At 48.3% G+C, this 20,099-nt stretch overlaps 1 protein-coding gene across 6 annotated transcripts in view; it reads left to right on the forward strand.

Annotated features, from left to right (window-relative positions):
* Positions 1-20,099, forward strand: part of LOC127234245 (protocadherin gamma-C4) — an 87,090-nt gene that overhangs the window by 48,072 nt on the left and 18,919 nt on the right. Inside the window, exon 1 of one of the 6 annotated variants that reach the window (XM_051201113.1) lies at positions 4,840-7,503. The exons of 3 other annotated variants lie outside the window; for them this stretch is intronic. In XM_051201113.1, coding sequence (XP_051057070.1) covers positions 5,074-7,503 — 2,430 coding nt within the window. In that variant the 5' untranslated portion in view covers positions 4,840-5,073. Of the gene's footprint in view, positions 1-4,839; positions 7,504-12,466; positions 15,201-16,408; positions 19,277-20,099 lie in introns of those variants that run through there. 2 more of the 6 variants (XM_051201112.1, XM_051201111.1) reach the window with 2 other exon arrangements.

Below are 20,099 nucleotides of genomic sequence, written 5' to 3' on the forward strand. Positions count from 1 at the left end.
CTAGTCTATATAGTGAGTTACAGGCCAGTGAGGGCTGCATAGTGATGTCCTGTCTCAAGAGGGAGTGGAAGGATTACAGCTTGGAAACAAGTATGACACAGCTTCAAACTTAAGATTCTTTTCTTTAAAAGGTTGTGTTGGCTGGTTGGTGGTGGCACACACCTTTAATCCTAGCACTAGGGAGGCAGAGATAGGAGAATCTCTGAGTTCCAGGCCAGCCTGGTCTACAGAGAGGGTTCCAGGACAGCCAGGACTACACAGAGAAACCCTATTTCAAAAAAGAAAACAATAATAATAACAATAATGATTTCTTAAGTAAATAAAAATATTGTGCTTTATCTGGAAAAGGGGGAAGGATTGCTAAATTCATCTATACAATAAACAAATCAGAAACTATGCTGGAACCCACTTATTTATAATCTTCACCTCCCTTCTCTTCACCTTCTTTACCTTCATTTTTCTTGCTGTTTTTGTCCCTGGTGGCTCCCCTTTTTCCCGTGTCAAGCTTTCATCTTTAGTGTGGCACTAAACAGCCGCCTTTCATAAAGCTGCTGACACCTCCCCATCCCCCCACTCCTCCCACCCGCCTCTCCTCATTTCTTTGTGACGTCACCAATGGCCAGGATGTTCCACTTTTATTTATCTGTCCTCATTGAAGCTCGATTTCCCAGGGCTCTTTTTATGGAGGTCACTGTACTGCAGGGTTGTCTGTTATTCCTTTTTAATAAAAATCCTATAACAACAAAACTGTGGAGCTAAAGTGTGGTTCAGTAACAGCACTAGCCTAACATGCCCCTGGGTTTAATCCCTTTTTTCTTGAAAAAAAAAAAAAAAAAAAAAAAAGCAGAAACCACAGAGACAGAAAGTGGATATGTGGTTCCTGGAAGTTAAGAGTAAGAGAAAAGACTGACTGCAACCACGAGAGGAAATTTGGGGGGTGAGGGTAGTATTTTAAAACAGGATATTGGTTGAATGGATGTATGAATTTACTAAAATCCTTGAGCTGTCTGTGAATGCTAAAATACCATGTAAGTAACCATGTAAGGTTAATGAAAAGATTTCAAGTTGATTCAGGTCCCTGTGGTTATCCAGCAGGCACTATTATTATTTCTGGTTTAAAGATAAAGAAAAGGGAAGTTAAAAATAAAAGCATTGTGGCTTTGTAGCTCAGTGGTAGAGTGTGCTTGTCTAGCATGTTCAATGCCCCATAGTCAATCCCCAGCGTGAGTTCCAGGACAGCCTGGTCTACAGAGTGAATTCCAGGACAACCAGGGTGGTTACACAGAGAAGCCCTTTTTCTGGGGGTGGGGGAGAGGGGGGGAGAAAGGGAGGGAGAGGGAAGAGAGAGGAGAGAGAATGAAACATAACTAAAAGTAAAAATAACTAGAATTGTCTTGTTTAAGTAACTATGAAGGTAATATCTAGAATTGGAAGCCCAGTCCTTTTGACACTGAGTTTTCGTTGTTTACTGTAAACAGTATAATACCTGCACTTGCTGTGTTAACATTATTTTTGCTATATGATAAAAGATAGAGACTAGAAAATGATGATGATGGGTTGGTCTCCAGAACTGGGATGGGCATGGAGGAAGGGGAGGGGGGCTCCCTAGAGAAAATGACTGCACACAAATGAGGCTGTGTATAGGTGTGTGCTTGTTAGTCACTATGAAATTAACATGAGCATTTAAAAGCATCTGAGGGGACTCTAGAGATGGCTCAGAGGTTAAGAGCACTTGCTGTTCTTACTACCCGGCTTCTGTTCCTAGCACCTACATGGCAATTCATACCCACCTGCAATTCTAATTCCGAGGATCCAATGCCTTCTGGTCTCTAAGGGCACTGGGCACACATACAGTGTACTTACATACATGCAGGCAAAAATGTTCATGCACATAAAATAAAAATAAACATTTTTTAAAAAAAGTATTTAGGCCCTGGTATTGTGGGCTCAGAAATAGAGCACTTGCTCAGCTAGTGTGAAGATGTTGTCACCAGGGCTGGGGCTGGACTGGGGGCTTCCAGGGGTTTAGCTTCTTAGTCAAGAATGAAATAAAAACTCACAGAGACTGCAAAGTAGCAAGGAAACTTTATTCAAAAGCAAAGGAATAGTACAGATTAGAAAACAATGTATTATCAAAGCTGACAGCAGGCTACCACAGTGGAGGTACTCAGGGCATCAGGTTACCGCCTGGGGCTTCTTTGAATGGGGAGCCTAATAGAAGGAGCTGGTTACTAAGTGGTGCTGTTTGGATGGTTCTCTATTTTGATTGATAGATTAGGTCATAACTATTTGCATTGTGAATGTCCTTTCCTATAAAGCATCTGATTTTAATCGTGTGCCTGCCTGGTTATGCATAGGGATAAGATATTAAATAGGGGAGTATCCCTAAAAGCTCATTTAGGAACACAGTTTTGCCTTATTGCACACACACCCCTAGCCTTTCCATTCATGAACACCGACATAAGTGGAGTACAATTGAAGAGAATCTATCTAAGGTGATGGTATTTAAGAAGAGGAAAAATTTACTCCATTGTTCAAAATGGGGCATGCAGGCAGCTCAATGCGAGTAGAGGGCCTGTGCTTGGAGGCAAATATATTGTACAGGTTGCTAGGTACCTAGTTCAGAGAGAGGTGTTTGTAAATAGTGTGTGAAGGTGTGTGCTCCCAAGCACATTATTATTGTGCACATATCCCAAACCAACTAGAATCTCAGGTTCCTAAACTATTTCTGTGCTTGCCTTCTGAAAGGCCCTGGCCTTGATTCCTAACAACACACACACACACACACACACACACACACACACACACACAGAGAGAGAGAGAGAGAGAGAGAGAGAGAGAGAGAGAGAGAGAGAGAGAAGGCATGAGAATATGGATTCTATACAAAGGGCCTGGTATTGTATTTCAAAAGAAACACTGTTGTCAAGGAGTAGCTGTGAGAAATATATGATCTAATTGAATTTGGAGAAGTTTATCCTACCTACTGTAGAGAGGAATAGCAGAGAAGTCTGTTGCTTTGTGAAGAGGTCCTAGAACTAACTGTAAGAACGGTGTGCATTTAAAAACTGGTTTTATGGGTTCTGGAATGTGTAACTCAGCTATAAACACTTGCTTTGTCTTACATTCATAAGACCTTGGGTTCAACCCCCAATACTCTCCCACTCAAAAGCTTTCAGGATCCAACTTATGATTCATGTGATAGTGAACAGACCAAAAGAAAATTAATTCACCAACTTTAGCTATCATCAAACTAGCCAGGTATTTTGGTAATGTGTGAATTCTTCACTTCTGACAAGCTCCCAGTGCCTGCCTGTGACATTAGTTCTCGCACTTTGAATAGCAAGTAGCTGGACTGTAGTCCAGATTCTAAATTCTCTAGTATCCATCTCCTAACGCCTATCACAATTCTTGGTGGTCTAGCCAATTGTCATCTTAAGTATTTAAAGTTGGTTTTGTTTTAATTGGGAGGGGGCAGGGCCTCACTGTATACCTCAAGCTGGCCTGGAACTCATGGCAATCATGCTGCCTCAGGATTACAAGCATGAGCCACCTGACTTTAAAACTGTGGAGTGGAGGGTGGGGTTAGTGCTAAGGACATGGCTTTTCATTTAACCAAAAAATCCTATGTGTACTTGCTATTTCTAACTTTTCTAGCTACCTTGCTGTCTGCCACCAAGACTTAGTTACACTTCAGAAAGGACAAGGTATTCACTTGAAAGAGTCCGAGGCTCCAAAGCTTCAGAGTCTAGCACCTCCTGGGTTGCTCCCCACCATTAATGGAGGCTTACTTTGTATCAAGCACTTTCCTCTGCTAGGGTAGGATTCTAGAAACCTTTAGGTCAGTTTCTTGTCAAGCCCTGCCTCATTTCATAGCTAACTTGTATTCCTTGTTCTAACCATTGCTAACTTTTTGTTTGGTGACTACAATTCCTAAATGTAGAACTGTTCATGCTGTGACTAAAGCTTTGTATTTTTCTGATGAATCTATTGAGTGTTTCTACCCATCGTTTTAATCACTTTATGAGAGGTCCTGGATACCATAATGCCTGCCCTCCTTCTCTTTCTGAGATTTATTAGCAACACAATGTGAACTCAGAACCTTAGAAAAATGTTTATCACATAACAGAGAGCGTTAGAGATCTTGTTCTAACCAAGTGAGATTACACGGTTGGGAAAAAAACAGGAAATTTTACATTGCTCCCCCCCTTTAAAAAAGGATCCTTGAAAACAATGATGACATCCAATTTAAAGGAAATAAAATCTTAATCTTATTTTAAGATTTGAGGACAGAATTAAAACAACAGATAGTAGTCCTATTGATTTGCTCCACTGAGGAGGTACGAATTCTAGCCTCCTTTCTCCTTTGGAGAAAGATAAAACTGTGGGTTTATGGGGAGGGGCCGTTCGGTGGAGAGAAAGCCCACCCACAATTAAAGGCAGAATCTACCTCTAAGCAACGAACATCCCACGGCCCATAAAAGTAATATTATTAATTTCCCCAGAAATACTCATTCCTCCTTTCAAGCCGTGTCAGGCTGCTTCTCCGCCCTCCAACAGACCCAATTTGCTGGCGTCTTTCCAGTCAACGCTCTGTCGTTTTCTGTTTGGATGGCTCCCCTTTCTTGTGATCAAAGACAATGATTAAAGTGTTTAACAGGCCTGGTTGGACTGGGAGGTGGGCAGATCCGCTGGAAGATTGGGTTTGCTCCCCTGGCGCTGGCAGAGCGCTGGACAGGAAACTCTGGAAGGCAGCCAGAGGAAAAGTGAAGTTCCTGGCGCGAGCGCGTGTCCTGCTCAAAGAACCCGGCGCTAGCGCATTCTTCGTGCAGTTATTGGCTGGGACTCTGTGTGCCGCTGTCGGCCAATGAAGACGCTGGAGATCTGGCCCGGGCCCGTCCCCTTTCGGCGCCCCGGGATGAGACAGAGACTGAACAGCAGGCGAACAAATCAGCGGCGCCCAGAAAGCCATGTCGGACTCGGCGCCCAGCGCCCAAGCGCTAACCCGCTGAAAGTTTCTCTGCGAAACCTCCGGGACCACCTGGACCCCGCCCAGAGGAGCTGCTTTTGAGTGAGATGGTCGCAGAGGCCCGGAGCAGCGGACTGGTAAGCCCCGGGAGAACGGTGGGAGTTTTGCTTCTGCTAGCTGCCCTAACCAAGGCTTCCACCATCATTCACTATGAGATCCTGGAGGAAAGAGAGAAGGGGTTCCCGGTCGGTAACGTGGTCACGGATCTTGGTTTGGATCTCGGCAGCCTGTCGGCCCGCAGGCTCCGGGTGGTGTCCGGAGCTAGCCGTAGGTTCTTTGAGGTGAACTGGGAGACTGGAGAAATGTTCGTCAACGATCGTCTGGACCGAGAGGAGCTGTGTGGGACGATGCCCTCCTGCACTGTAACTCTGGAGTTGGTGGTGGAGAACCCGCTGGAGCTGTTCAGCGCGGAAGTGGTGGTGCAGGACATCAACGACAACAATCCCTCTTTCCCCACCGGGGAAATGAAATTGGAGATTAGCGAGGCCATGGCGCCGGGGACGCGCTTTCCGCTCGAGAGCGCGCACGATCCCGATGTGGGAAGCAACTCTTTACAAACCTATGAGCTGAGCCACAACGAATACTTTGCGCTCCGTGTGCAGACTCGAGAGGACGGCACGAAATACGCGGAGCTGGTCCTGGAGCGCGCCCTAGATTGGGAACGGGAGCCAAATGTCCAGTTGGTGCTGACAGCGGTGGACGGAGGAACCCCACCTCGCTCCGCCAGCCTTCCCATTCGTATCATAGTGCTGGACGCGAATGACAATGCGCCCGCTTTCAATCAGTCTTTGTATCGGGCGCGCGTCCGGGAGGATGCACCCCCCGGCACGCGCGTCGCCCAGGTCCTTGCAACTGATCTGGATGAAGGCCTCAATGGAGAAATCGTTTACTCCTTCGGTAGCCACAACCGTGCTGGGGTGCGGGAGCTATTCGCCTTAGACCTTGTAACCGGGGTGCTGACAATCAAGGGTCGCCTGGACTTCGAAGACACCAAACTCTACGAGATTTATATCCAGGCCAAAGACAAGGGTGCCAATCCTGAAGGAGCCCATTGCAAAGTACTGGTAGAGGTTGTGGATGTGAATGACAATGCCCCGGAGATCACAGTCACCTCTGTATACAGCCCAGTCCCTGAGGATGCCCCTCTGGGAACTGTCATCGCTTTGCTCAGTGTGACTGATCTGGATGCTGGCGAGAACGGCCAGGTGACCTGTGAAGTTCCACCGGGTCTCCCCTTCAGCCTGACTTCTTCCCTCAAGAATTACTTCACTTTAAAAACCAGTGCAGCCCTGGATCGCGAGACAAGGCCAGAATACAACCTCAGCATCACAGCTCGAGACTCGGGAACTCCCTCTCTCTCGGCTCTTACAACGGTTCGGGTACAAGTGTCCGATATCAATGACAATCCTCCTCAGTCTTCCCAATCTTCATACGATGTGTATGTTGAGGAAAATAACCCCCCTGGAGTTCCTATATTAAACCTAAGTGTCTGGGACCCAGATGCCCCGCACAATGCCCGCCTCTCCTTCTTTCTCTTGGAGCCAGGAGCAGAAACTGGGCTCGTGGGTCGCTATTTCACAATAAATCGTGACAATGGAGTCTTGACAACCTTAGTGCCCCTGGACTATGAGGGTCAGCGAGAGTTCCAACTAATGGCTCACATAAACGACGGGGGTACCCCAGTCTTGGCCACCAACATTAGCGTGAATGTATTTGTTACTGACCGCAATGATAACGCCCCCCAGGTCCTGTATCCCCGCCCTGGCCAGAGTTCGGTGGAGATGCTGCCTCGAGGTACAGCTGCGGGCCACGTGGTCTCCCGGGTGGTAGGCTGGGATGCTGATGCAGGGCACAATGCCTGGCTCTCCTACAGCCTCTTGGGAGCCCCCAACCAGAGCCTTTTTGCTGTGGGGCTTCACACGGGGCAGATCAGCACTGCTCGCCCAGTCCAGGACACAGATTCACCCAGGCAGATTCTCACAGTCTTGATCTCAGACAATGGAGAACCATTGCTCTCCACCACTGCCACCCTGACTGTGTCAGTAACTGAGGAGACTCCAGAAGCCCGGGCAGAGTTCCCCTCCGGCTCTGCTCCCCGAGAACAGAATAAAAACCTCACCTTTTACCTACTTCTTTCTCTAATCTTGGTCTCCGTGGGGTTCGCAGTCACAGTGTTGGGAGTGATCATTTTCAAAGTTTACAAGTGGAAGCGGTCTAGGGACCTGTACCGAGCCCCAGTGAGCTCCCTGTACCGAACACCAGGGCCCTCCTTGCACGCAGACGCCGTGCGAGGAGGCCTGATGCCGCCGCACCTGTACCACCAGGTATACCTCACCACGGACTCGCGCCGCAGCGACCCGCTGCTGAAGAAACCTGGTGCCGCCAGCCCACTGGCCAGTCGCCAGAACACGCTGCGAAGCTGCGATCCGGTGTTTTATAGACAGGTGTTGGGTGCAGAGAGCGCCCCCCCTGGACAGGTAAGAGTTAGCAAGTCATCTCCTTGATTCCTTCACCACATTCAGGGAGGCAAGGATCTGCTTTGTTGTTGCTGATGTTTTGAACGATAGTAATGGTTTTTCGGAGCATGCTTCCAGACTTTGACCTAGCCTACCTAGATCAAGCAATGCTTTTAAGGGGAAGTGGCTCGCTAAAGTGTGCTTTGTGGTCCTGTGTCAAGATGAGGGTACTTGTTTGACTCATTCGTCGACTCAGTTCACACCCTCAGCACTCTTCCCAACACACCTAACCAGGCATGCTAAGGTTAGCACTTGATCTCAGCACCCAGAGCTTAGCTCGGTTTGCTTTTGAAATGGGCTTCTGGACACCTAGCCAGTGTCATCAGAAAAACTTCCTTTTCTGTCCAACTTTTAAGTGCTTGCTACATCTTCTATATTAAAACATGTGTTGGGAGATGGTGATTATTGGTGTTTGGACTGGCCTGGACCTCACTGTGTAGACCAAGCTGACCTCAAACTCAGAGATTTGCTGCCTCTAAAACTAATGTGTTTTTTTTTTAATATAATCATTAGCCTGCACAAACTTGTACATCACTCTCAAATAACCTATAAAGCTCTAGATATCCTTTAAATTTGTTTCAAGCACATTACTGGAAATAATGAACATGTTACAAAATATCTTATAACATTAATAATGACCAACCCGGTCTACAGAGCGAGTTCCAGGACAGGCTCCAAAACAATACAGAAAAACCCTGTCTTGAAAACAAAACAAAACAAAATTAGCTATAATACCCAAAGCTAATCATTTCAACTGCAAAAAAATAAAATTCATTTTGAAAATAAGTCTAGATGGTCCATAAAAACATCAAGTGGAAAGACCTCTAGTGTTCCTAATCTTTCTTCAGCACTGTGTCTTGCTAGGTAGGGACCCCTTAGGAAAATGAGCTACACTCTTTCCCCTGGAAAGGAAAAGCATTCATTCATTCATGCATGAGGGAATGCTGGTGACTATGTAGACATCCCATTGAGACATGCTACACACTCTCTCAATTGTAGGAGAATCAAACAGCTGTTATCTGGTAACTAAGTACATTGTTGATGGCAATGCTTTTTTGTTTGTTTTGCTTTTGTTTTTGTTTTGTTGCTGCTTGTTTATTCTGTTGTGCTTTTCAAGACGGGTTTCTCTGTGCAGCGCTGGCTGTCCTGGAACTCACTCTATATACCAGGCTGGCCTGGAATCCAGAGATTCTCCTGCCTCTGCCTCTAGATTGCTGAGATCAAAGCCACCACAGCCCAGCTATTGCTGGCAGTTCTTGGGTTTGACAGTTAAACAAAAGAGGATCTCAATGAGTCTTGGACCACATGCTATTCACTCTCTTTTGAAGTCTCGTAGATGCAAAGAGGAAACAATATGGGCTTTGTTGAACCAATTGATGATATTCTTCATGTGCCTGGTTGTTGAGGCAGTTAAACATTATTAGTTATTATTATTACTACTAGTGTTGTTATTAGGTATTATTATTATTACTAGTACTTCTTTGTCCAAAATCTTGAACACAGTTTGGAAATGAGCAAATATGAAGACAGCCTAAGCTGGCAAAGAAAGGGCCCATAGAAAAGACTGAGGAGGGGTGATAGCCACATGAAAGAAGCTGCTCTCCTGTCAGGCTAGAACCAACCACCTTTTCCCGAGAGCAATATTCTCAACCTTGGGTGACCCTTAGAATCACCCGTGAGCCTTTTGAAAATTCCAACACAGAGACAATATTTCAAATCAGTTAAAGCGCAGCTTCTGGGTGTGGAAGAGGCCCAGGTTATTCCACTATGCAGTCATGCAGCTGAAGAATTTTGCCCTGGAACCTCGTAGCCCATCATGTATTGTATGAAGCATAGGATCACTGCCATTCTGATGTTCACAGAACTGGGCGCCAAGGACCAACTTTAATGAACCAAGCCTAAATAAAAACAAAAGTACTATCATGTCACTTCCCAGCTTTAAAATTTAAAATAGGGTAATTCTAAAAGAATTGTATGAAAAGTATTTCAGTCACCTAAAGAGACAATCTTCCTAAATCACTAGCATCTAGGTGTGTGTGTCTGTCTGTCTTTCTGTCTTTCTGTCTGTCTGTATGTATGTATGTATGTGCGTGTGTGTAAGTATGTATGTATGTATGTATGTATGTATGTATGTATGTCTTAAGCAGCACAGACTGGCCTGATCCTCCTGTCTCCACCTCCTGAGTACTGGGACGATAGCTATGCTGCACTATGGCTTATTCTCTGAAACTAGAGCTGAGCAATAGCAACTGGGTCTTTGGGGTGGCACAAATATATTTCAGAATTAAACTGTGGCAATATTTCCTCAGTTTCGGGTAGATAGACATACAAAAAGTCATTGAGTTGTATGCTTTAAATAGGTGAATTGTGTGGTATATCAATTGTATTATAATAAAGTACTTACAGCTTTTGCAGAGGACCTGGTTTGGTTCCATTCCTAGCACATATACCTGGCATCTAACAGGTTCCCGTAGCTACAGTTCCAAGGCTCTGAAGCCCCCTGACACCCTTGGACACCTGCATGAATGTGGTTCTTATTAACTCATACAGACGCACATGCATACGCTCATAAATAAATAGAATATTTTAAAAACTAAACTAAACTAAAAAAAAAAAAACATAGCAGGAGATACAGGCATAGTAGCTTGCATCCCAGCAATTGGAAGGCAGATGCAGGTGTATCTTGATAAGTTCAGAGCCAACCAAGTGGACCATCAAAAGTTCCAAGAGAGCCAAGGCTACATAGTGAAACCCTGCCTCAAACAAATGAACAAAAAAAAAAACCAACCTAGAAATAGGAGAATCACATACCTGGCATAAAAGATCAAATCAAGGATTTGTAGAATTGGGGCTTTATGATGCTCCAGTTCTAGTAAGCAAGACTGTGTTTGTTTTAGTGTGAACTTGGAGTACCATGTAATGTTACATGTACTGTTCTTTCAGCTTTAGATAGTCTCTTTTCCAGTCTGAACTTCAGGTCCTGCATCAATAAATAAATATAAGGGGCTGGAGAGATGGCTCAGTGGCTAAGAGCACTGGCTTCTCTTCCAGAGGACTCAGGTTCAATTCCCAGCACCCACATGGCAGCTTACAACTGTCTGCAATTCCAGTTGCAGGGAATTCAACACCCTGGCATGCAGGCAAAACACCAATGCACATGAAATACATTTTTAAAAGGAAATAACTATAATACTATTTTGTAAATCTTTTAACAGCACTTGTTGAGGTAATAAATAACAGTATGAATATTTGTGGTGTATTGGCACTACGTGTGCTAGATGATAAAGGTTGAGAACTCTCATACTCGTCTCATGGTACACAGGCTAACAGAGGACACACACACACACACACACACACACACACACACACGATGCCAATGTGTGGTATGGAGATAATTTTTCTTGTTCTGGGGATTATTCTGGCATCCCTAAGAGAAATGGATGAGAGACATAAGGGTTGGAGTCTGAGGCCAGTTAAACAGCTATAGCATTATTGGAGACCATTGGTAAACTGCATAAAGTCTTCAGGGTTGTTGATGGACATAAGAAACAAGGGTCAGGAATAAGTCAAGGATGAACACTCCCCACCCCCACACCTAGGCAACTGGGTAGATGATTCACTAAGATAGTGGTTTCTGACTGACATCAACTCTTTTGTGGACCAGGCTGATTCACTCAGATCACCATTGTTCCCATGGGAGGAGGTGTAGCAGCTTTGTTGTTTTTGTATTTTTGCTTTGAGGGGCTTGTTTCCTTTTTTTTTTTTTTTATAAGAACACAGAATAGCCAGATCTCTCCCTATGAGAGTTCAATGTTTGTTGCTGGCCTCAGCACAGTCCTGAAGATCATAGGAACTGGGAAGGATGGGGCATGAGGATAAGAACACTTCTATCCAAGGCTCCTTTTGGTAGTTATTGGTAATCTAGGCAAGGATTTGAATGCATCGACATATCTCATACTTAGATCTGTCTGATTCTGTCTTCCTCTGGTGTGTTTACTGTCAGAGTACGGAGTACACAGGGACCTATGATGGAAAAATGTGCTGTTTCTGAGCTTGTGGCAAGATAAGCAGGCTGCTAAGAGGTCTGAATGAGGGGTGGGGGTGGGGTGAGATTAAGTCCCCAGCTACAAGAGGTCCCCTGGGGCTAAGTAAAAGGCTTGTTCTTTTGAAATGGTCTCTGTTGGTAATTAACAACATATCATGAATACTGTGGTGTCAAATAATGAGGATTTGTATGCACAACGTTGGTGGTAGCTGATCCCTATCATTCAAGAAAGCTATTCAATCTGTGAACATTAGCATTCTGCCAGGTAATGAGATCTAGTCCTGAAGAAGTCCCAGACAGTGATTCTTACAGTTTTGGAACAGCTCCCAATTCTGGCTTCTACCACCCACTTCCATACTGTCCTTGAAAACAATGAATGGTAGCTTCCTGTTGTAGCAAATGTCTGAATAAGAGGTCTGGTTTCTGCTGTGCCTTCTGCTACAATAAAAACGTGTGCTGTATAAATTTAATTCCCTTCATTAACGCGTAAGCCTCTCTGCAAAGAGCGGTAGTCTGGGGAGGAGCAGAATTTTAAGAATATTCAGTGCTTCTATAGGCTGTTGCTTTAACAGCCTGAGATGGAAGCTACTCATTTAGAATATTGGTTGATGACAACACTGGCTTGAACAAAGTGACCAGTCTCGAATAGCCACTCATTTTCCAGGGCTGCAGGTTGCTAGGGCTCAGAAGGTAGCTGTTTTCCCCGCGAAAAGGGGCGGGGTGAATCGTTGCGTTGGGTGGGGGAATACTTATATGTTTTCTGCCTCTCCACGTTGGTAACGATCCTCGGACATAAAAGCGAGTTGAGCAGGAGGAAGGTCGAAAGAAACGTTGGTATTTATTATATTGGGGGGGTTGTTTTTTGGGGTGTGTGTGTGTGTTTCCTCCCAAGGCTGCGACGCATTAACCCTGCTGCTATTGGGACATTCTCTGCTCAGCCTATTGGCTGAGCCCAGGAGCTGCTGCCTGCCAATCGGGTAGTGAAAGGCAGACAAATCTACCCCGCCACCAGCAAAAAAAAAAACGGCGCGTAACCCTTGCTGCGCCGGCGGAGCCGCGCCAGACCTGGCGCGGGGAAGGGAGATAGGTGTCTCCAGTTGCGGTGGCTGTTAGGGGCGGGTCAGCTTCTTTGGCTTCTCCGGACCAAGTAAAGCATTAGCGGACGGCAGCAATGCCCAGCAAGGTGAGAGGCTGGGTAGAAATTTGGTGGGGGGCTACCCTTTTGTTCCTCTTTTGCCACCTGGGCTACGTTTCTGGGCAGATTCGCTACCCGGTCCCAGAGGAGTCACAGGAAGGGACTTTTGTAGGGAATGTCGCCCAAGATTTTCTGTTGGATACAGAGAGTCTATCAGCTCGCAGGCTCCAGGTCGCTGGAGAGGTGAACCAAAGACACTTCCGCGTGGATTTGGACAGCGGAGCCCTGCTCATCAAAAATCCAATCGATAGAGAGGCACTGTGTGGGCTCAGTGCCAGCTGCATCGTGCCCCTGGAGTTTGTAACCGAAGGGCCTTTGGAAATGTACCGAGCAGAGGTTGAGATCGTAGATGTGAATGATCACGCCCCCCGATTTCCGCGGCAGCAGTTGGACTTGGAAATCGGGGAAGCGGCTCCGCCAGGACAGCGTTTCCCCTTGGAAAAGGCTCAGGATGCAGATGTGGGGAGCAATTCCATTAGCAGCTACAGACTAAGCTCCAATGAACACTTTGCCCTGGATGTCAAGAAGCGCAGCGACGGCAGCCTGGTCCCAGAGCTTCTTCTGGAGAAGCCTTTGGATCGGGAGAAGCAATCGGACTACCGCCTCGTGCTGACTGCTGTGGATGGAGGGAACCCCCCTAGATCTGGCACCGCTGAGCTCCGGGTGTCAGTGCTGGACGTGAATGACAACGCCCCAGCCTTCCAGCAATCCAGTTACAGGATCAGCGTGTTGGAGAGTGCACCAGCGGGCATGGTGCTCATCCAGCTCAATGCCTCTGACCCAGACCTGGGACCTAGTGGTAATGTCACCTTTTCTTTCAGTGGTCACACCCCTGATCGCGTGAGAAACCTCTTTAGCCTTCACCCCACAACTGGAAAGCTTACCCTTCAGGGGCCTCTAGACTTTGAGAGTGAGAATTACTATGAATTTGATGTGCGGGCTCGTGATGGGGGTTCTCCAGCCATGGAGCAACATTGCAGCCTTAGGGTGGATCTCTTAGATGTAAATGACAATGCCCCCCACATCACAGTGACCTCGGAGCTGGGAACTCTACCAGAGAGTGCAGAACCTGGCACTGTGGTGGCGCTCATCAGTGTGCAGGACCCTGACTCTGGGTCAAATGGAGATGTGAGCCTCCGCATTCCTGACCACTTACCATTTGCCCTCAAGTCTGCCTTCAGGAACCAGTTCTCCCTCGTGACAGCTGGACCCTTGGATCGAGAGGCTAGGTCGAGTTATGACATCATGGTTACTGCTTCTGATGCTGGGAACCCTCCTCTGAGTACCCACAGGACCATTTTCCTCAATATTTCAGATGTGAATGATAACCCACCCTCATTCTTCCAGAGGTCACATGAGGTGTTCGTTCCTGAGAACAATCGCCCAGGGGACCTGCTTTGCTCCCTTGCAGCCTCTGACCCCGACTCTGGCTTAAATGCACTAATCTCATACTCTCTCTTAGAGCCCAGAAATCGAGATGTGTCAGCTTCTTCCTTCATTTCTTTGAACCCCCAGACAGGAGCTGTTCATGCTACTAGATCCTTTGACTATGAGCAAACACAGACACTGCAGTTTGAGGTGCAGGCCAGGGACAGAGGCAGCCCACCACTTAGCAGCACTGTGACAGTGCGCCTGTTTGTGCTGGACCTCAATGACAATGCCCCAGCTGTGCTGCGCCCTAGGGCCAGACCTGGTTCCTTATGTCCCCAAGCCTTGCCTCCATCAGTTGGTGCTGGCCACCTAGTCACAAAGGTGACAGCTGTGGACTTGGATTCGGGTTACAATGCTTGGGTTTCCTATCAGCTCCTGGAGGCCCCAGATCCCAGTCTCTTTGCAGTCTCCAGATATGCTGGGGAAGTGCGGACAGCTGTTCCCATCCCAGCTGACCTCCCCCCTCAGAAGCTGGTCATTGTGGTGAAGGACAGTGGCAGCCCACCACTCTCTACCTCTGTTACTCTCCTGGTGTCTTTAGAGGAAGACACTCACCCAGTTGTCCCCGATCTTCGAGAATCTTCAGCCCCCAGAGAAGGAGAATCCCGTCTAACCCTCTACTTGGCTGTGTCCTTAGTGGCAATCTGCTTTGTCTCCTTTGGTTCCTTTGTGGCGCTGCTCTCTAAGTGTCTTCGTGGGGCTGCCTGTGGAGTGACATGCTTTCCTGCTGGTACCTGTGCCTGTCTCACCAGATCCCGGAGGAGGGAGGGGCTTCCTCCTTCCAATGGGATCCTCCGAATCCAGCTAGGGTCGGAAGATCCTATCAAGTTTGTTGATGTGGGAGGCCACTCTCATGGCTGTACACCACTGGCTTCCGCACCCACTCGGAGTGACAGCTTCATGATGGTGAAGTCACCCAGTGCACCTATGGCTGGGGAGCCTGTGCGCCCAAGCTGTCCACCCTCTGATCTTCTCTATGGGCTAGAGGTGAGACCTTTGCAGGCTCAGCCAATGCTTGGGGGTTATTGTGATCCAGACATATGGCTGGGCCAGGTGCCAGAGAGTCCTGGCCTCCCTGGAAGAGCCCATAGTGGTGTCACCATTTTTGTGAGTAGTAACTACATTGTAAATGCTGTGCTCTACAAGTGTCTTCTGAATTGACTGGTGATTGGAACTTGGGGTGAGTAATGCACATATATTAGAACTTGGGGTGAGTAGTGACCGCATTTGAGAGCAAGAAATAAATTAACTGGTTATCAGTAACCAAGCTGTTGTGGAAGCATGCTCATGAAAATGTAGGAGCATCATGCACAGGTGTGGGCTGGGCCAGGAAATCACCTAATCTTGGGACTTTGTTCTTTCTGAAAGAGAGGGTTATGTACTCGCTCAAGAATGTTAACTCTGGATTACCATTTCCAACTGGTGTGGTGGTAGACTAAAAATCTTGCCCCCGTTGTCTAGTGTTCTCTAGCCCAATGTGGAGGGAACTGTTTATTTGAAAAGATAGCAGAGTCACACACACACACACACACACACACACACACACACACACACACACACACCAGGAAAGTGCCAAGGGAGGAGGAGAGCAGTGCAGATCAAAGTGGTAGCAGAGATCTTTCTCTGGCACTCCTGTATTCCTTCGCGGGATGGTGAATTGGACGCTGTAAACTGGGAACAGGGTGGGGGTGGGGTGCATCTGTTACCTCCTGCGGGGGAAAGGAGTAGGTGAAGTCACTCAGCATCAGAAAACTGATTCACAGTTAGGGAATTCACAGAGACGGACTTTCTGGAAATCTTTGGGGAGAGTTTTGAATTCAGTGAAGCTATAAAGCCTAGATCAGCCTAGAAGTGTTGCCTTTCCCGTCAGCTACGGTGCTCTGCTCACTCTGAGTTTGGGGCCTCTGGAAAGCTAAGCCCTTTAGTCATCAGCAGGCATTGCTGGGATGCAGAGCAAGACTTTAGAAGGTTCTGACAAAGCTTTAGAAGTAGTTGGTGGCGGAGGGGGGGGAGGGACACGAAGGACACTACATGGGCTTTGCATCTCCAAAAGGACAAATTTTGATTGATTAGGCAAAACAGTAGACGTTTGTGAAGTCATGCAGGAAGTTGCTGGGACAGAACACTAAGGAGTTTTGTACCATTTTAATCTTCCCCATTGAGCGCCATCTGAGCCACCAAACTTCACTGCCAAGGGGGCTGAATCAACCTGCAGCACGAATGAGAGGGGAGGTAGGAGGCTTCTGTGACACAGATTTTTCAGCTACTGTTCCCAAGGTTTCCAGGACCGAGGAGACTTCATAATTGGTTGAGAGCAGACAGACTTTTTGGCCAATCAAACTTAGAGCTGAGGTGGGAGATCTGCTCTTCCGGCCTGCCTCTCCTCCTCCAGTTCCCTAGCTCCCCTTACATCCAACTCCCCTCCCCCACCCACCCCCGCCGGTTGGTGACTAAGAAAGGCTGCAGGCAGGCAAAGCTCAGAGCAGTTTTTAAAGAGGCTGGAAGGAGACATAAGAGACTTCAGCTCCTGCATTCCAAGCGCTTGGTTTACCTTGGAGACAGGACAGACAGCACAGTACTCTCCAGGAAGGGACTTCTGGGTCATGGGGTCTATGGCATCCCCACAGCTCGCAGGGAAATGGCAAGTGCTGTATATGTTGTCCTTGTGCTGCTGTGGCTGGGTGTCTGGGCAGCTTCGTTATTCAGTGGTGGAGGAATCTGAGCCGGGGACGTTGGTGGGGAATGTTGCTCAGGATCTGGGCTTAAAGGTGACAGATCTGTTGAGCCGCAGGCTGCGATTGGGCTCTGAGGAGAATGGGCGCTATTTTTCCCTGAGCTTGGCGAGTGGTGCTTTGGCAGTGAAACTAAAGATTGACCGGGAGAGCCTGTGTGGAGCCAGCGGTAGCTGCCTGCTCCCTGTACAGGTGGTGACTGAACACCCCCTGGAGCTCATCCGAGTAGAGGTAGAGATCCTGGATCTCAATGACAACTCTCCTAGCTTTGCCACTCCTGAGCGAGAGATGCGAATCTCAGAATCTGCTGCGCCAGGGGCCAGGTTCCCACTGGATAGTGCTCAAGATCCAGATGTGGGCACCAACACTGTGAGCTTTTATACTCTAAGCCCCAACAGTCATTTCTCTCTGAATGTGAAGACCCTGAAAGATGGGAAGCTATTCCCAGAGCTAGTGCTAGAGCAGCAGCTAGACCGTGAAACCCAGGCAAGACATCAGCTGGTGCTCACTGCTGTGGATGGGGGAACCCCAGCCCGCTCAGGGACCAGCCTTATCTCTGTCATTGTGCTGGACATCAATGATAACGCTCCAACCTTCCAGTCCTCAGTTGTACGCGTGGGACTCCCAGAGAACACACCCCCAGGTACACTGCTGCTCCGTCTCAATGCCACTGACCCAGACGAGGGCACCAATGGCCAACTAGAATACTCTTTTGGAGACCATACATCTGAAGTAGTAAAGAATCTCTTTGGCTTGGATCCTAGCAGTGGAGCAATCCATGTGCTGGGTCCAGTTGATTTTGAGGAGTCAAATTTTTATGAAATTCATGCAAGAGCCCGAGACCAGGGACAGCCGGCCATGGAGGGCCACTGTGTGATTCAAGTGGATGTAGGGGATGCTAATGACAATCCCCCTGAGGTGCTACTGGCATCTTTGGTCAACCCTGTGCTAGAGAGCACACCAGTGGGCACAGTAGTGGGGTTGTTTAATGTGCGGGATCGAGACTCAGGTAGAAATGGTGAGGTGAACCTGGATATATCTCCAGACCTGCCATTTCAGATCAAGCCTTCTGAAAACCACTACTCACTGCTGACCAGCCAGCCTTTGGATCGGGAAGCCACGCCCCATTATATCATCGACCTGCTGGCCAGTGATGCTGGGTCACCTCCTCTACACACACATCTCACCATCAGGCTGAATATTTCAGATGTTAATGACAACGCACCCCATTTCACCCAACAGCTCTATACTGCTTATATCCCAGAAAATCGGCCGCCAGGCTCTCTCCTCTGTACCGTGGCTGCCTCAGATCCAGACATGGGGGATAATGCCCGCCTTGCCTACTCTATTGTAGGAAGTCAAATTCAGGGAGCCCCAGCCTCCTCCTTTGTGTATGTCAACCCTGAGGATGGACGAGTCTTTGCCCAGCGGACCTTTGACTATGAATTGCTACAGATGCTACACATTGTGGTGGGGGTTCGAGATTCTGGCTCTCCCCCATTGCATGCTAACACATCCCTCCATGTGTTTGTCCTCGACCAGAATGATAATGCCCCAGCTGTGTTGCACCCAAGACCTGGCAGGGAGCTCTCAGCCCCCCAACGTCTCCCTCGATCTGCTCCTCCTGGTTCTTTGGTCACCAAGGTGACAGCTGTGGATGCTGATGCAGGCCATAATGCATGGCTCTCTTACTCTCTATTACCACAGTCCACAGCCCCTGGACTGTTCCTTGTGTCTGCACACACTGGTGAGGTGCGAACTGCCCGGGCCTTATTGGAGGAAGACTCTAATACCCAACAGGTGGTCGTCCTGGTGAGGGACAATGGAGACCCTTCACTGTCCTCCACAGCAACAGTACTGCTGGTCCTGGAGGATGAGGATTCAGAGGAAATGCCTAAATCCAGTGACTTCCTCACACACCCTCCCGAGCGGTCAGACCTCACCCTTTACCTTATTGTGGCTCTAGCAGCTGTCAGCCTCTTATCCTTAGTTACCTTCACTTTCATGTCAGCTAAGTGTCTGAGGGGACATGAAGATGGGGATCGGGGTGGGGGCCAGTGCTGTCGCAGCCAGGACTCACCCTCTAGGGAGTTCTATAAGCAGTCCAGCCCCAACCTGCAGGTGAGCTCCGATGGCACACTAAAGTATATGGAGGTGACCCTGCGGCCCACAGACTCGCAGAGCCATTGCTACAGGACATGCTTTTCGCCAGCTTCCGACGGCAGTGACTTCACTTTCCTCAGGCCCCTCAGCGTTCAGCAGCCTTCAGCCCTGGCGCTGGAACCTGAGGCCTTGCGTTCTCGCTCTAGTACGCTGAGGGAGCGGAACCAGGTGAGGGCTGGGTGGGTGCTCCATGAGACCCCCTCCCAGGGGGACACATCAAAGAAGCTGCTGGGATCCACCTAAGTGGCTTTGATCTTGCACTTTCTGTTTGTGTCCTGCTGGCTGCATTGGAATGTGGACTTGAGTGCATTTGAGTGATCTAGTCAGGCAGGGATGGGGTCCTGAGCATTCAAGGGTGGTGGCATCCATGGGCGAAGGGAAGTAAGCTCAACTCCTGTTCCGCATACAGGAAAGGCTGGCGCCCTGCACCACTGATGGTGAATTCACACTGATCTGGCAGATAGATGTTGAGATCTGGCGTGGAGGTCACCACACACAGACCCATGCTGCCAGCCTCCTGGGCACCAGCTCCAGTGCAATCTGCCACTCTCAAAGTTTCCTCCTCTGTTTCTCCCTGCTCTCACAACCCGTGACTTTGTCCTTAACCTCAACTCTACTTATTCCAGTTCCAGACTACCACAGCTGCCTAGGTGTTCGGCTAGGGTTGGCTGGTGTCCTTGGTGCTGATCACAACCACCCGCTATCCCTCCCCAACTAACCCTCTGGGCCGCCCTGAAAGGTGCTGGTGGTTGATGCATACCTGGTGAGGTTGCCAGGTGGCTCCTGCCCAGGATCAAGCCAGGATTCAGGAGTTTCCCCCCCCCAACCCTCCCATCACGTCCTGCCCCCACGGACAGGGTGACAACCCTTATGTCCCGAGCTGAGTCTGATTTCCACAAAATCAGAAGTGACGATGGCCCTGGAACCTGCTAGCCCTAGGTCTGGCTGGGGCTAGGGCTCTATACCAGCTCCTCACTCTCAGCACCTGTGA

The sequence above is a fragment of the Phodopus roborovskii genome, unplaced genomic scaffold, assembly GCF_943737965.1.
Source record: "Phodopus roborovskii unplaced genomic scaffold, PHOROB, whole genome shotgun sequence".
NCBI classification, from domain to species: domain Eukaryota; kingdom Metazoa; phylum Chordata; class Mammalia; order Rodentia; family Cricetidae; genus Phodopus; species Phodopus roborovskii.